The following is a 17,943-nucleotide window of genomic DNA, read 5'->3' as shown; positions in this document are numbered from 1 at the left end:
ACACGACCCCATTCTCTCAATCCCACCGTCCCATCACCCCCGGAAATACCCCTTCTAAAAAGGTTCCCCTCTCCCTCCTTTATATACCGATGAATTTAACAAGCTGATAGGACCATGCGCTCTATAAAGCAGAGTCCTTTGTATGCAAGGAAGATGCGTGTGGTAAGCAGCAAAAAAAAAAAAAAAAAGATCACCTCGGGTTGGGCCTTTTTACCAACTGTTTTAGAGAAACCCCATTCAGGGATTCCATTACATCTCTGCTCCTGGTTGTAACAGCAGTTTGAGAATTCCAGTTAATGACAATCATGTGTAAGTCACCGATAATCAAAAACCTCTCCCTTTATTGCCATTTGAGTTTTCTCTTCAATCAACAAGTTATCATCTTCAGTCTGTCTACTACACAAATTCCAAGGGAAGAACTCTCTCTGGTTGGAAGGCAGATCCAGGGGTTGTCATATTCATTTGTTTTTTAGAATTAATGGGTGCGTTATGTTTTTTTGACATATATGGCAACTTCATCTCCGCTCTTCCCTACTCTGTTCCTGTAAAGTGTGTACCCTGGTATCCTTTTTTTTTTACCATTCATTTGAATCTTTGAACCATGTTTCCATAATTGCAATAAGGTCCAAGTTGTCCCTAGACATGAGAGCTGAGCGCTCACAAAGCTTGTTGCCTAAACTATGAACATTTGTGCACATAACATGACATGACAAAACACCGCTTTCTACTGCTTTATTTTTACCACCAGAAGCTTCAAATGAAGTGACCAGCCCGCCAGTCCAGTCCTTAGCAACACAAACCCTTACATTTGTTTCAAATATTCTGGGGGCAGAAATTCTTCTCATCAATTACTGTACATCTTTGCCCCCATCTCTCAGTATGGAAGTTAGGAGTTTTTTGGACATGCATTTAAACTAATAAGATCAGTGCCCTTGTGTGAGGGATGCAGACCATCTCATACAGCTCACAATGTCAGACCACCAGATAGCATCATCACAAACAAACAAAACCTTCAACTTTGCACCAATCCTTTAACCAAACATTAAACTCTGCTATACAAAGTACTTTCTCTTGTCCATTATGCACAGGAAAGACCTCTGAAATGTAACAGTACAAACAGAGCTGTATCTTGGCCTAGGCCAACAAGGCCCAGGCCTAGGGCGGAACTTTGCAGGGGGGCAGCAAAAAAGCTGCACCCGCACAAAAAAAAAAAAAAACAGCCTCCTCCCTGCTCCCGCATGAAAAGGGTCCCCGCAAGCTTGCGCTACACTTTTAGTATAGTGTCAGTCTTATGGGGCGAATTGGGCCAGAGGGCAGGGTCTAGGAGGCAAATCAGTCTGGCACCCCCATAAACCGGTCACACTGCTACTTGCCAGTATGATAATACTGGCCGGAGAGGACATTCGAACAGACCGCAGGCCGCCAACCACACTTAATACAACTGGCCCGCCGGCCGCCAATGCTAATAAGTGTGGCACTCCCTAATGCTCCGCCTACCCTCTTCCGCCCCAAGGTATGGCAGGCATCCTGTCAATAATATTTAATTTCTTTAAACTTCCTTGTCCTTGAGCGAGCATATTGAATTGCATCATATACAATTAAGACTTTGATTTGTATATGATGGCAATAATATTTTGGACCTGCTCACCTCATATGTGCTATCCCAATATGGCACAGGATTAGTAAAGTAAGATTACTCCAATCTTATAAGATATTTGGACTTTTGTTTGCTGCCACTGATTATTTCACTTATTTGTATAATGACTCTGGACGTCCTAGTCATTATACAAATAAGTGAAATATTCCTATAATTACAATCAGTGGCAGCAAACACAAGCCCAAATTTCTTAGGCTGCACTAATGGGCACTGATAGCCACTGATGAGGCTACACTGATGAGGCTGCACTGATGGGCACTGATGAGGCTATGCTGATGGGCACTGATACACTGTGGTTGTGGTCTGTGGTTTACAGATGACAGAATGGGACAGAAACAGGAAGGGTGTGGCCTTTACAGGAAGGGGTGGGTCATATTTAAATTAGGGGGTGCACAAGTTTATTCAAGCCTAGGGCAGCACAAAACCTAAATACACCACTGAGTACAAATGTAAACTGTTCAAGATCCTGGCCCAAATTCTAAAAAAAAACGTCCATACAGAACGCACATCATTGTGGGACAAATCATTTTTTGCCAAGGTGCACAACATCAACATTTCACTCTTCATGAGCATTTCTAATTAAGTCGTAGCAATCTCTGTTCTCAGTTGCACAGGGGGGGGGGGGGGGCAGGACAAGCCTGATAGTTGCTAGAGAGCAGGCTGAGTTCCCAGCAGAGCTAGATAGCTGACCATGGGGTGCTCTCCTGCTTAGTGTGGTCAGTGTTTAATAGAAAAGCAGAGGGACTGGCAGGAACACCAGGGATTTCACACAAAGGGAGCAATACAAAGAGAACAGGATACTTTTTCATACAAATACATGGTATATCAGGAATATTACATTTTGGGTTTAATTATTTTTTTTCTTTTAAATCAAGTTTTGAAACTTACCAGATACTGTTTTTTCATAATTTCTTCCCAAATTAACCAGATTCCTTAACCCGGGGTTGAACTGGTCCATAACATTCTGAAATATACAAGAAATAGAATCTCACTTAAAGTGAATAAATACAGAACATAAATTACTTCAACTGTTCACATATCAATAAAAATCAATGTCCAAAAGGTAACTAGTGCTTATTAATCTATCATACCTACCTTGTGCTACTCTTTTCTCAAAAGAACTACGAAGGCTTAACATTGTAAATTAATTTGTGATAAAAAATCGACTTTACATTTTTTTTTTTTTTTTTGACATACAGATTACCAAGAGTGTTAGCTAGAAGACTTTAAACGTTTTATTTAAATCTACCTTTATATTTTAGAAAGTAGATGTACAGGAGACTAATCTTCCAATTTTTACAGTATATTAGGTGCCTCTGGCAGTCCATACTGAACACCACATTAACCAAGAATAAGCAGGTGTGTTTAGATACGGATATCGCTGTCCTTAACCATGGCAATTCGCCACAGCATAGCAAAACTTTGCACTAACCACAATGGGGAAAACCACTCCATCCACGGCAGTGCTTAAAGATCTGCTAACCCCAGGCAAAGCATTCCCTGAGGCATTATTTAAAACTGGAAGATATGTACTGTTTGATGACCCAAAACAGAAAACCGATTCCACTCACTTAAAATGGACCATCACACATTTAACCACTTTAACCACTTTACCACCGGAGGATTTTCCTGCTAAAAGACCAGGGGTTATTTTGCGATTTTTTACTGCGTGACTTTAACGGACAATCGCGCGGTCGTGCGACGCTGTACCTAAACGAATTTCACGTCCTTTTTTTCCCACAAACAGAGCTTTCTTTTGGTGGTATTTGATCACCTGTGCGATTTTTTGATCACGCGCTATAAACAAAAAAAGAGCGTAATTTTTGCAAAAACAACAATATTTTTCACTTTTTTTTATATGAAATTCCCCCAAAAAAAAATGTAAAAATCAAAATTTTTTAAAATTTTCGGCCAATTTGTTTTACGCTACCTATGTTTGGTAAAAAAAAAATCGCAAAAAGCGTATTTTGATTGGTTTGCGCAAAAGTTATCGCGTTTACTAACAAAGGGAAAGATTTTTGTCATTTTTGGTGTTTTTTTTTTTTTAACGAGTAATGGCGGCGATCTGCGATTTTTTTTGCGGTACTGCGACATTGCGGCGGACAGATCGGACCCTTGACTGACATTTTTGACACTTTTGGGGGTACCAGTGACATTACTGCAGTAATCAGTGCTATATATATGCACTGTTACTGCAAAAATGACACTGGCAGGGAAGGGGTTAACAGTATTGGACAGGGAGGGGTTAAGTGTGTCCTAGGGGCGTGATTCTAACTGTGTAGGGACAGGTCTACTAGTGTAAAAACGGAGATCAACAGTTCTACATAGTAGAACTGTTTGATCTTCACTTTTACACAGGGAGAACTGACAGGTGGCTTGTTTACACAAGCCGCTCTGTCTTTCTCCCGCTGTAGCGGCGATCGTAGTGTGACCGGCGGACATCGGGTCCGCCAGTCACACTCCCGCACTCCTCCGTGAACGAGCCTCGGCGGGCGCGCGCCCGCCCGCTATTGGCTCTGGAAGGAGTGACAGGCGAGCGACGTAGACCTACGTCACTCTGCCTGGCCGGGGCCGACTGCCGCAGTAAATATACTGTGCGCAGTCGGCAAGCGGTTAAGACCGGAAGGATTTGCCCCCTTAATGACCAGGCCACTTTTTTCAACTTGGCACTGCGTGACTGACAATTGCGCGGTCATGCAATGCTGTACCCAAACAAATTGTACGTCCTTTTTTTCCCCCCTACAAATAGAGCTTGCTTTTGGTGGTATTTGATCACCTGTGCGATTTTTATTTTTTGCGCTATAATCAAAAAAGCGTCAATTATGAAAAAATAAATAATATTTTTCACATTCTGCTATATAACATTCCCAAAAAAAAAAAAAAAAAAAAACGAAATAATCAAATCTTTCAAAGATTTTTATTAAGAGATATCAATACAGGTATAATCAAATCTTTTTAAACATTTTTAGGCCAATTTGTTTTCTGCTACATATTTTTTGGGGGGAAAAAAAAAAAAAAAATCGTAATAAGCGTATTTTGATTGGTTTGCGCAAAAGTTATTGCGTCAACTACGGGAAAGATTTATGTAATTTTTATTGTTTTTTTTTTTTTTTTTTACTAGTAATGGCGGCGATCTGATTTTTTGCAGGACTGTGACATTGCGGCAGACAGATCGGACCCCTGACTGACATTTTTGACACCGTTTACAACAGCTGACCATTGTTCTCTCAGCGGGGAACGATCGCGGATGTCAGGCGGCAATCGGAGCCACCTGTGTGCTGCATCGGCTTCCCTGCTGACGAGTGGGGGCAGGAGCGCGCCCACGGCAGCGCGCGACCGACGTATAGTCACTGCGGTTCACGCAGGAGCGGCTGCCTCCCGCACTGTAACTGGGGCGGGCGGTCGTAAAGTGGTTAAAGTGGTTCCAAAGCCTAAAGGCCGGTTCACACTATAGCGAGTGCGCTGATCGCATGTAATTTGGAGCGCACTGCTCCTTCATTACATGCGATCGGAGGTGCGGATGCGAATTCAGCCATACACTTTGTATGGCTGAATTCGCACTGTATCCGCACCAAACACGCACATGACCCTTTTTTCCAGCCGCATCAGGATCGGATTGCACAGTGGTTCACACTTGTGCGATCCGATCCTGTGCGAACTGTCAGATCGCACTGCGATATGCGATCAAACTGGGGGTGTCGTTAACATTTCATTGACACCCCCTGCATATCGCATATGGCAGTGTGAACTGCCAGATGTGCGTTTGCGATGCGGGAACAGGCTGCATATTCGCAGCCTTCCCGCATCGCACAAGTGTGACCCGGCACTAAATGTTTACCTTAATGCATTCTCTGCATTAAGGTTAAAAAACAAAAACTCTGTACTTCTAGTTATCAGCTGACAAGATTTCGGACAGGATTACAGGTTTTTTCTTTTTCTTGCAGTTGTCAAAACAGATATAGCAAGACCAAAGAAGAGCATGTAAGAAGTTCATTGTTAGAATTTACACACTAACAAAACTAATCACTAACATTCTTAGGCAGAGAAGTCTTGGCATTATCTACGTCACAAGAAAGGTTTATGTCCTATGAAGGAAAGATAAGTGCTTTCATGTAAACCAGTGCTGCCGCAGTCCAAATTCCATGTATCAACTTCACATACAATAAACTATCCCTGAACTGTAAGGATTGAACACAATACAGGGATCAAAAGTTGGCTGGTTCAGCAGGGACCAGCCAAATTTCAATCCATGTATGGGTAGGCTGGTTGTACAGAAGTCGATCTACCGATCGACTTTTGTACAACCAGCCAGCCTGTTGGATTTTTCCAGAACTACTATGTTCAGACGGTGGGGGGTAAGGATCCCCACCGTCAGAACACAACACCACAACAGGAGCAATTCTTCCATCCGCATTGTGTGTGTGGATAGGGGAATTGGGTCCTTTGAGCAGGGGGTTGGGGAAGCAATTACTGTATGACGTGCCTTACACAAGCATATTTATCTATACAAAGAGATCTATAAAGTTTAGGCCCGATATGGTCATTCCAGCACAGCTGCTAAAATTTCCAGTCTCCTAAAACAGAGCAGTAGTCCTAAGGGCCCAAATCAAAATGTATTTTGCTACATTTCTTTAGTGAAAATAACCGCTGACATCCGATTTTGCGTCCTTTCCGTTTTTTAAACTGAAGAAAAAATAGGGATCTGTTCCGTTCCAAAAAACGGAACAGAACTGAAAGGAAGCAAATCGGATGTCAACGGATGGTCATCCGCTGACATCCGCAATCCCATTGACATGCATTATGTCCATATATCACCCGCAAACGGATGGGGTGATATACGGACATACGGAACACCCGTGTGAAAGGGGCCTTAATGTCTAAACCGCTGGCAACAAAAGTGAGTACACCCCCAAGTCAAAATGTTCAAATTGGGCCCAATTAGCCATTTTCCCTCCCCAATGTCATGTGACTTGTTAGTGCTACAAGGTCTCAGATGTGAATGGGGAGCAGGGGTGTTAAATTTGGTGTTATCACTTTCACTCTCTCATACTGGTCACTGAAAGTTCAACATGGCACCTCAAGGCAAAGAACTCTCTGAGGATCTGAAAAAAGAATTGTTGCTCTACATAAAGATGGGCTAGGCCATAAGAAGTTTGCCAAGACCCTGAAACTGAGCTGCAGCACGGCGGCCAAGACTATACAGTGGTTTAACAGGACAGGTTTCACTCCGAACAGGCCTCACCATGGTGGACCAAAGAAGTTGAGTGCAAGTGCTCAGCGTCACATACAGAGGTTGACTTTGGTAAATAGCCGTATGAGTGCTGCCAGCATTGCTGCAGAGGTTGAAGGGGTGGGGGGGCCAGCCTGTCAGTGCTCTGACCATATGCCGCACACTGCATCAAAATGGTCTGCATGGCTGTCATCCCAGAAAGAAGCCCCCTTCTAAAGATGATGCATGAGAAAGCCTGCAAACAGTTTGCTGAAGACAGGCAGACTAAGGACATGGATAATTGAAACCATGTCCTGTGGTCTGATGAGCCCAATATAAACTTATTTGGTTCAGATGGTGTCAAGCGTGTGTGGCGGCAACCAGGTGAGGAGTACAAAGACAAGTGTGTTTTGCCTACAGTCAAGCATGGTGGTGGGAGTGTCATGGTTTAGGGCCGCATGAGTGCTGCTGGCACTGGGGAGCTACAGTTCATTGAGGGAACCATGAATGTCAACATGTGCCGTGACATACAGAAGCAGAGCATGATCCCAAACACACATTCAAGACGACCACTGCCTTGCTAAAGAAGCTGAGGGTAAAGGTGATGGACTGGCCAAGCATGTCTCCAGTTATAAACCCTATTGAGCATCTGTGGGGCATCCTCAAATGGAAGGTGGAGAAGCGCAAGCTCCACCAGCTCCGTGAGGTCGTCATGGAGGAGTGGAAGAGGACTCCAGTGGCAACCTGTGAAGCTCTGGTGAACTCCATGCCCAAGAGGGTTAAGGCAGTGCTGGAAAATCATGGTGGCCACGCAAAATATTGACACTTTGGGCCCAATTTGGAAATTTCCACTTAGGGGTGTACTCACTTTTGTTGCCAATGGTTTAGACATTAATGGCTGTGTGTTGAGTTATTTTGAGGGGACAACAAATTTACAATGTTATACAAGCTGTACACTCACTACTTTACATTGTAGCAAAGTGTCATTTCTTCAGTGTTGTCACATGAAAAGATAGAATAAAATATTTACAAAAATGGGAGGGGGGTACTCACTTTTGTGAGATATTTTATCTATTCGTTAGATTTTTGGTTTATCCTTTTGAAATATCGTATTTTGTGTATTTTTTTGTCTTACCTCATGTATAGCTATGTTGCTATGGGCTCCCCCTTCCTTTATGTCCTCCCTTGAACCCACCCAAACACACTCTCTTTGGTAAGGGTGGATGGTCCTTTCCCACTACCGCTCCCTCCCCTCCTATTTCCTTCCTTTCGTCCTGTCCCCCCCCCCCCTTTTCCTTAGATGTGGTGGGTGCATTCGTTTTCTCTTTTAGGCCTTTATTTTCACCTAGTGCTCCGGCTAGTAGGTCTGTTGGGTTTTAGCAGAAGCAGATGTAGCAGTCAAAGGGCTGAGCGGAACTTCTTTTGGGTGAAGTTTCACTTTTTAAAATACAAAGGGGACAGAGGGATGCACTGGGTGATAATGAGGCTATTACTGCTTTGTTTTAAGAGACTGGAAAGCACCAATAGTCGTGTCTGTGGTAACCGTTATCCATACACTGGTGGGGTAGTGGTATTTTGAGGCACGCAAATCTGCTAACCATACTTGCACATTGTGGCAGGAGCACTAGGGGCCTATTGTACTTTATTTGCTTTAAAACTGAAATCAAGGGTAGAACTGTAAGAGCTCTTTCACGCAGGCGTTGAAAAAAGGCAACTGGGTCGCATTAATGCTTCCCGACCGCCTATGAATGCCACTCAAATCTGTTGAGAGGGAGTGGACTGGAGTACACATCTCAGCGAGGCAAAAGCAATGCTGCCTGCAGAGTTCAGCAGGTGTTGATGTTTTACAACAACCTCCATTAACCTTCACTGATACCACAAGCTTGCAGTAAACACACCTATGGTGTTTACAGCTAGTTTAAGGTGCAGTTGGAAAGTGCCAAGAGAGATAATTTTCCATTTTAGCCTTGCAAAAAAAAAAGAAAAACATATCTTAGAGAGCATTTGAGGAACATTGCCTGACAACTTAAATGCCTGTGCAACAAGTTAAAAACACTCAGTAACACGATTGCTTAGTTAAAGCACATTGAAGGTTGCTTTAGAATTCAATGAAAGAGCCCTAAAGCCTCATTTACACTTGCGCTACTCTGAAGAGGGATGTTCAGCTCACTCTTTAGAGTGAATTTTATGGGCAGTGAGGGCATTGTATCACATCCTCACCACCTGTTTTAACCCCCTTAATGCCACACTACTGTGCTGCAACTACATGCATTGCGCAGTTTCAGGATGACCCCATTTACTTGAATGAGTTGCGTTCAGTGGGTGGTAGCGCCTGCTGAATGCAACAAGTTCTAATTCATGCAGCGGCCACAAAGCAATACATCGCGGTCGCAACATGTGTACACCACCGACTGCTGAGAGAGAACAGTAGAAGGGTCAGAATTAGAGAAAAAGGGTTTGTTGTATGGGCGCTTCCGTGGAATACAGCAGGTTTTAGGTGAGACACTGCACTTCGGCAGCACTGGGGAGGAGAAGCTGCTCTGAAAGTGATAAAGATAAAAAGACAAGGCGCCTCTTAAGTGCAGTAGGCTCTGAGTATTTATTAGGTTAAAAGTATAAAAGCACTCACATTTGGTAAATATGACATGGGCATAGCAAAGATCTGTCTGGAGTCTTCCTATCCGCTGTGCTGAGTGGTTGCAATGGGGACATCCGGTGATCCGCTTCCTGTAGATGTGTCCTTTCTTCTGTGTCTCAGCCTGGTCGGCATGAGATTTCCTGAAGGCAGGGTGTGGACGCAGCGGCTGGTGTCCAATAGAGCGGGTGGTGGGCGGTTACATGTTTCGGAGCTCAGCTACTTCGTCAGACCTCCACCCGCTGGAGGTAAAAGGCTTCGTTCCGGTGAGGGTCCTGTTGAAGTATTGACCAATGTTTGCGCATAATATGTTCCCTGCGTTTGTATTGACTATGGAACTGGGTTGTAAAGCGTATGATGTTTCCCTGACTGTTGGTTTTTATAGACTTCCTCGGATCGGGGGTGTCGTACAAAGCACAGACCCCCTCTACCAAAGACGCTGGGTAGTCTTTATCTGAAAACTTCTTTTTCAAGGTTAGACTATTTTTAAATATATATTTTTATACATTTTTAAAATATTTTTAACATGGTAATGCAGTATTCACATGTGCGATAATTGTGCGATGGTTACCAGCTTTCAGGGTATGCACATGCTGGTATCAATTAACTATCCAATTATCTTCTGCCTGAATGCACCTGTCCCATTTAATAAGGATTTCAGTTGCCTATATAAATGTCCTTTTACCTCCATCGGGTGGAGGTCTGACGAAGGAGATGAGCTCCGAAACATGTAACCACCCACCACCCGCTCTATTGGACACCAGCCGCTGCGTCCACACCCTGCCTTCAGGAAATCTCATGCCGACCAGGCTGAGACACAGACGAAAGGACGCATCTACAGGAAGCGGATCACCGGATGTCCCCATTGCAACCACTCAGCACAGCGGATAGGAAGACTCCAGACAGATCTTTGCTATGCCCATGTCATATTTACCAAATGTGAGTGCTTTTATACTTTTAACCTAATAAATACTCAGAGCCTACTGAACTTAGAGGCGCCTTGTCTTTTTATCTTTATCACTTTCAGAAGGGTCAGAATTACCATGGGGTTGACCTACCTGCTAGTGTAAACGAACCCTAGGTGATAATACTTAGACTGAACTCCTACATGAGGGTGAAGTCCTTCATCTTCCACCTAAAGCCTGGTACACACACGAGGAGATTATCGGATGAATGATCGTCCATTTTTTTTTTTTCTGTGCAGGCTAGACTTCATATTGAAAATTAAGAAGTTACTAAAGTTCGAGCATTCTCATACAACAGAATAAAAAAATCAGAAGTGATGTAATGTGCTGTACTGTATTTGCGGATGAAAACTGTACTGAACACATGAAAATTGTACGATCTGGTATCATACAAGAAAAAAGTTCGTCTTTTTGGATATTTCCAGACGAAACCGGTGTACTAAAGATCAGATTATCAGAAGGTCGCTTTAAAAACTGGATTTTTTTGATCGTGTGTGTGTGTCTACAGGCTATTTGCAGGCAACAAGAAAAGTCAGGTAGGAAATGTTAAGGACATCCAGATAACATGGCATGTTAAAAGGTTGGCTTTTCACATTACTGCTGGGTAGAAGAGCAGTCTCTCACATGGTTCTGTGCAATCCAACCACATTCTCTGTGTAGTACAGAAGACAGCAGTCAGTGCTGAGAACAAACCAGCCCTAGTTTCAACAGGCTCAGATACCGGCAACCACAGGAATTTAGCACACAGGAGAGCCAACTGTACAAGAGGAACGCCAAGATGAAAATTAAAGTATCATGAGGCATGCAGTGCCCCCTTGAGTTAAAATCTTATACATCCAAATCTGATCAGCTGGTGTTCTGTTCTTGGTGTAGGGTATACAAACTGGATAAAGGAGTGGCCAGAAAGATTACTAAACCCTTGAGAAACTGCTGGCACATTTTTTCCTCCTTATCTTTGGCATCTTTACAACTTCAAGATATTCTCATGGCCCACTCACATCCAAGGATTTATTGTACTCAGTTACACCTACAGCACTATTCAAATAACTTACTGCTTACTCCTTATTGCGCAGTCTTTTCTTGGGTTCTCATACTATTACACATATTATGTTTGTACCTGCAAGGTTTTTACAGTTCTTTTGTCAGGATCAGAGGTAAATACAACTACAGCAGTATGAAATGAACTTTCAGTTTGCACTGCCATAGAGCTGAAGATTGACAAACCAATGGGCTAGATTATAAAGTGAAAGAAAATGTGTTGTTCATAACAGCCATACAATTCAAGCCAATACATTTGGGTAAAATGGTTGCTCCAAGAATCTTCCTAAACTTTTTACTCCAAATGAAACTCAGATTATGGAGGAAGCCACTGCTAAGCTCCCCTTTTTAAAATGCAAGTTGCCTGATCTCATGCTTAATAGCAGCCTCCATATTTCTCAGCACAGGTTTTCATAAATCTAGAGATGAATTGATAGATGGAGGGGAATCTACAGAGACAATGATGAAACAATTATCTTCAAAGCTGCAGATGTCAGGTTTAGGCCTCATTCACATGAGGATACACAGGTGTTCCATGTATCCAATCCCATCCATAAAAATTGGGGCACACCGCTTGTCTGGACACACACGCTGCTTTCAATTTGACAGCCATGTGGGTGCGGGTCCCAGAATGCAGTTTGGATAAGTACACACGATTCACCCACACCTACATGGATGTGCAAATTGGGAGCAGTAGCTGTGTTCTCGCAGCCACTTGATCCCAGTTGACTAGAATGGAACTGTCTTCATAGGGATACATGGAACAACTGTGCATCAGCATGTGGGCAAATGCAGCCCTAGCCCAGATATACATGTATGTATATCCGTGTGAAAGAGGCTCTAGGCTCTGTTCACATATGCTACGGCTGTCGTTCACAGCAGGGGGTCCAGTGCGCCCCTTTTCACTGATTCAGGTGCGAATCTGGTCTGAATTTACACCTGAATCAGACCAGAAAATGCACAGGACCCTTTTTCAAGGAGGACCGCGGCCGCCCAGGAATGGCGTGAACCAGCTCCATTGAGAGCGGGGAAACCTGCATCCAATTCGCATGTGTGTGACCCCAGCCTTCGTGGTGACTACTATAATGCAACCATCTACTAATCTATGCCAGTCAGCAAATCAAATAATTTCAGGTGAAAAGGATTCTTATGAATTTGGAAGTACCAAAGTACCCAGAGTTTCATGTACTTAAAAACAACTTAGCCCAAGAACAAAAGTTTTATGTATTGTTCTTACCTGTAATTCAAGCAGACTTTCATTCACTTTAGCCTCCCTGCCCCCTCCCTTTACCATTGCCGCCTAGGCAAAATTCCTCTTAGAACGTGATAGCTGCATTCATTTTCCTTTAATAGGCCAAGATCATTTTGAGAAAGTACAGTAAATACCTGTAAGATCATCCCAGTATCACTTTCACTAAATGTGACTTGGAAGTGACATCTTCCTTCTATATACTAGTAACCCCCCCCCCCCCATTGTAATGAAGATAAAAAAAAAAAAAGCCAGACATGTTTTTGGGTTTAGATATACTTTATATATGCTATAGATATACTTGCTGCAAAAAAACTGGTAAAATCAGCACTAGAGATGAGCTCAGGTGTTTTAACCCACAGGAGCTATCCCGCCAGAAAGCCAATTATAAGTGGCAGAGTCAGAGACCCATAGTGGGTCTCCATAGACTTACATGGGCTGACTGCATGCAATATCTGGCAGATTCAGTTGTACAAACCATTGGCTGATTCATGATACATGGGCCTCAGTGCCCATGTAAATGTGGCCTTAAGTGTCTGGATAGGTAGTTGGAGGAGAACATAATATAGTGCTTGTTATAAGAGAACATAGACAAGTTTTTAATGCTTTTCTGGAATAGGGCTACCTTGTAGGTATCCCCTCTGACATTCCCCCTTAATTTGACTAGCCATGCATTGGCTCAATGATAGTGACTAACAATTAGACCATTGGATGCACAACTGTACAGGTGTAGCATTGGAACTGGGGCAGTAGATCAGTATGAATGATCCTTACCAAGTTTATTGTAATTATCAATAAAGTCAACAACCAAGAACTTATTTTGTAGCAAAGTTCTACACTACAGATTTCACCAATGTCTTCCACTATTTCTATCACACAGACTTTTTTTTTTTTTTAAAGGTACACACTTCACAGAGGTACAACTGCATTCGTTGGCAAATATTCAAACCTTCTATTTTCCTAAACATTCTCTTTTAAAAAACTTCCTGCCGTCCGTGGAACGCACGGACACGGCGTTCCAGGAAATCACTGTCCGGATGCACTTTTTAACGTTTAAAGCTTGTATGTGTTTTAGATTGATTACATTAATAATACAGTCAGCAGTAATTTACCATTAGTGCTTATTTTATTTGGGACGAGACCCTAAAAGGTCCATTAAGTGGCAGATATCTGGCATCCCTGTCTTGGATGGTTCTCCTTCCTTTGGATATATGCTCTCTAGAAAAGGCTCCATCTGACCCATAGGGTCATCATTTCTGGTGAGTAGGAGCACAAGAGGGGAGTTTGGCACTTCACAGTGTGGAGCACATTCTTGTGGGATCAACACAGAGTTCAAGCACGCTGGAGCCTTGACAAGTTTGATCTGTAAAGCACGTAGCACTTTGAAACAAGACTGTATCAATTATCAAAGTTTGGGACTTTATTATTTTGCACTTAGCACTGTGCACTTTGTAATTATGTGAATATTGGTTTGTATTCTTAGTCACTTGACACTTTTTACATTTTTGTGGAAACATATTTATTTAGACCCCGTTCACACTGGGGCGACCCGACTTGCCGGGGCGACCTGTGAAGTCGCGGTGCGCAGCTCGCACCGCGACCTCGGAGCGGCCGGCACGGACTTCATATCATTGAAGTCAATGACGGTCGCTCCAAAGAAGCTCAGGACCCTTTTTCTAAGTCGGAGCGACTTGTGTCGCTCCTATTAGAACGGGTCCTGTGCTGCTCTATGGCAGGCGACCCACGGCGACTTGTCAGGCGACCAGGTCGCCCCAGTGTGAAAGGGGTCTTATGGTTTTCTGCACTTTTACATGTTCTTATTTATTATTGAATGCAAGCGCTGCGATATATAATTTTTAAAAAAAGATTCTCTTTTAAAAGCTCAAATGTTAACTTGTAAAAGGCCACTAAACCAATCTAATATATACTCAAAGTTATCAACTCCTTTTTCAGTATACAGGGCAATCTTTATTCTTCCATTCCCTGAATGTTTGTGCAACACCCATATTGAAATAACTAGTACAAAAGCCCCTTTGCTCCAGCCTCTAGCTATTTACACAAGCTTTAAGCATCTGGGGTCAAAAGTCCCGACACAAACCGCAGATTAAGGCTATATGAAATGAGGGACAGAGAGAGAAAACTGCACTTTCCAACCTCTGTTCTGTCCCAAAGGAAACATTTTCTCAGGACCGCTCTGAGTCACAAATATGCACTAAATGTTGGAAAAATGGAAATAAAACTTCAAAATCTCATAAAACACACTTTTCAGAGTGTTGGAAAAATAAACGATCAGACAGGTGTTACTCGACTTTATAAGACATGCTGTTCTACTGCTGGTAAAGAGATTTTCCGCAGTGATTTGACCAATGGTGGAGATGCATTGTGCTGATTTCCAGGTACTGTACTGTTAGTCTGTTACCATAAATACAGCTGTTCAAAGATAGATGGGTTGCCAAGCAAGAGATGTCAAGTCACCAAACGTTTCATCCCCTCATTTACAACATGAGAGTCAAAGAGTTGAACTCCGGTATAAGCAAAACTTGTCTAAATAGAAGAATCATGTAATTGTGTATTTCGTCTAGTTCTTTTCAGTAATAAATAGCGTGTGAAACTTTGCCTCTGTAGGAGCTTCCTGTAATACAGACCAGTCACTCTCGCTCTCTCCATGTGCGGGTCTCGTAGCAGCCCCCTCTAGTTCTCTGAAGGCAGCAATTAGTGGGTGGAGCCTCCTGGGCCCCTCCCACAGCTCTGCATTTGTAAAGACTAGAGATACACAGAAATTTCAGACGCCAAAACATATCGGCTGAAAATGGTGTGATTGGCATTTTGCCAGGAAGAGAAAAAGGTGCCCATAATGGTGCCGAACACACATGCGATTTTTCCATGATTTTTTTCCAAAAACACATGACTCACCAGACAGCAGCAGTCTGGGTCATTATATATATCATCTGAAGAGGGCCCTATCCTACATTTGAATTATTGGATATGGAAAGATTGGGAGACAAGGATTTCGGGCACTTGAATTTTCATAAAATTGCTTTTTATTAAACAAACATTTTAAAAACATTTAATGATACAAGCAGATGAAAAAAATCTACATTGAACATGAGACCAGAAAACGGTCAGCAGTATCAGATATGGTTTTGCATGAGGTGCTGGACCTTCATATAGTATAGGAATAGTTATGTACAGAACAAGTTGTATTATGCATACATCCAATGTAATATACTTCAAAGCAGACAAAAGCTGCCGGCAGACACCTCGATGCTGAGGGTGCCAGTCAGCAGAGTCGGCCGAAGTTTACAGTAAATATATAGTATACATTACTCATGACAGTTTGCTCAACATGTTTCGCCTTCTCGGTGAAAGCTTCGTCTGGAGCTTAGTAATTGTTTTGTCTGTACAGTGTATATTCTGAACTTTTTTGGGTACTGTAACGAGGAGGACTGAAAGACGGTCATTGAGCTCATAAATGGGGGAGCCGATGTTCACAAGGAGTGTAAATACAAACGCTCCTGTGTATTTGTATCGATCCTGCAGAATACTTTGTTAAGATAGAGGTAAATAAAACCTGCCTTGAAAGTGGCAGACACCTGTTGAGCCAAATTCCGTCATATATGTCCTCCCCGGATGGGGAACCGCCGCCATGACGCCGTCATGGCGGCGGTTCCCCATCCGGGGAGGACATATATGACGGAATTTGGCTCAACAGGTGTCTGCCACTTTCAAGGCAGGTTTTATTTACCTCTATCTTAACAAAGTATTCTGCAGGATCGATACAAATACACAGGAGCGTTTGTATTTACACTCCTTGTGAACATCGGCTCCCCCATTTATGAGCTCAATGACCGTCTTTCAGTCCTCCTCGTTACAGTACCCAAAAAAGTTCAGAATATACACTGTACAGACAAAACAATTACTAAGCTCCAGACGAAGCTTTCACCGAGAAGGCGAAACATGTTGAGCAAACTGTCATGAGTAATGTATACTATATATTTACTGTAAACTTCGGCCGACTCTGCTGACTGGCACCCTCAGCATCGAGGTGTCTGCCGGCAGCTTTTGTCTGCTTTGAAGTATATTACATTGGATGTATGCATAATACAACTTGTTCTGTACATAACTATTCCTATACTATATGAAGGTCCAGCACCTCATGCAAAACCATATCTGATACTGCTGACCGTTTTCTGGTCTCATGTTCAATGTAGATTTTTTTCATCTGCTTGTATCATTAAATGTTTTTAAAATGTTTGTTTAATAAAAAGCAATTTTATGAAAATTCAAGTGCCCGAAATCCTTGTCTCCCAATCTTTCCATATCCAATTTTCCATGATTTTATTGAGCTTATGGTGTAATTTTCATAGATCATGTGACTCAAAAACCGCATCAAAAATGCAACATGGGTGCATTTTCAATGGGGAGGTGTGTTTTTTTTTTTTTAACTGGCCAAAAATGCAGCAAGCAGAATTTTTAACAACACAACAGAAACGCAGCAGACCAGTGTGAAGACATATGAAGAATTTAGAGGGATATATTTTTCTTGCACAAAAAGGTGCCAGTAATGGCTGACAAATTCATATTCATTTAAATTGATATGAATTAAAAAGATGAATACAATTCTATATAAAAATATATTTATTTAAAACTGTCTTTTGTTTTCAGCCAAGTGTATCCTGCATTTTCAGTTTCAGCACACCTCTAGTAAATACATTTGATGAGCACAAAGTAGATTTTTTATACATTGGGGCTGGTAAGGAATATGAAAAACATTTTTGTGCCTGGAGTTCAACTTTAAAAAGTGTATGTTAAAAGGTAGAAGGCACAAAGAATATTTGTTGATCCTAAGAGAAATCCAGTGAGCGCCTTACCCTCCGTCGAGAGCTATAAATTCTGCCTCTGCTGCAGAAGAGGCGAGAGATTTCTGGCACTGTTATCAGCCAATACTTCTGTTATTGCAGAGGAGGGAATGTGTTCTGTAGTCCAGCAGGGGAGAATTCAGTCAGCTATGACATCACTGTGTGGGATTTCAATACAGCTTTTTAATCACAGAAAGAAAACACTAGGAGCCCATCTAGCTCTGCTGACTACACACTTGGTGACAAGGAACATAATGACAGGAGGTGCGGGACAGTCTACTACTACTCCTTCACTGGCCAATTGCAGGCTGGGGAAAGGCAGATGACCAAG

General features: G+C 42.5%; 1 protein-coding gene across 1 annotated transcript in view; it reads right to left on the bottom strand.

The window, feature by feature from the left end:
* BAIAP2L1 (BAR/IMD domain containing adaptor protein 2 like 1) overlaps positions 1 to 17,943 on the bottom strand; it is a 191,229-nt gene that overhangs the window by 105,587 nt on the left and 67,699 nt on the right. Inside the window, exon 2 of the mRNA XM_082262453.1 lies at positions 2,546 to 2,621. Coding sequence (XP_082118579.1) covers positions 2,546 to 2,621 — 76 coding nt within the window. The remainder of the gene's footprint in view (positions 1 to 2,545; positions 2,622 to 17,943) is intronic.

This window comes from Pelophylax lessonae (genome assembly GCF_965119305.1).
Source record: "Pelophylax lessonae genome assembly, chromosome: 6".
Lineage (NCBI taxonomy): Eukaryota > Metazoa > Chordata > Amphibia > Anura > Ranidae > Pelophylax > Pelophylax lessonae.
This window is presented reverse-complemented; position numbering and strand designations above follow the sequence as displayed.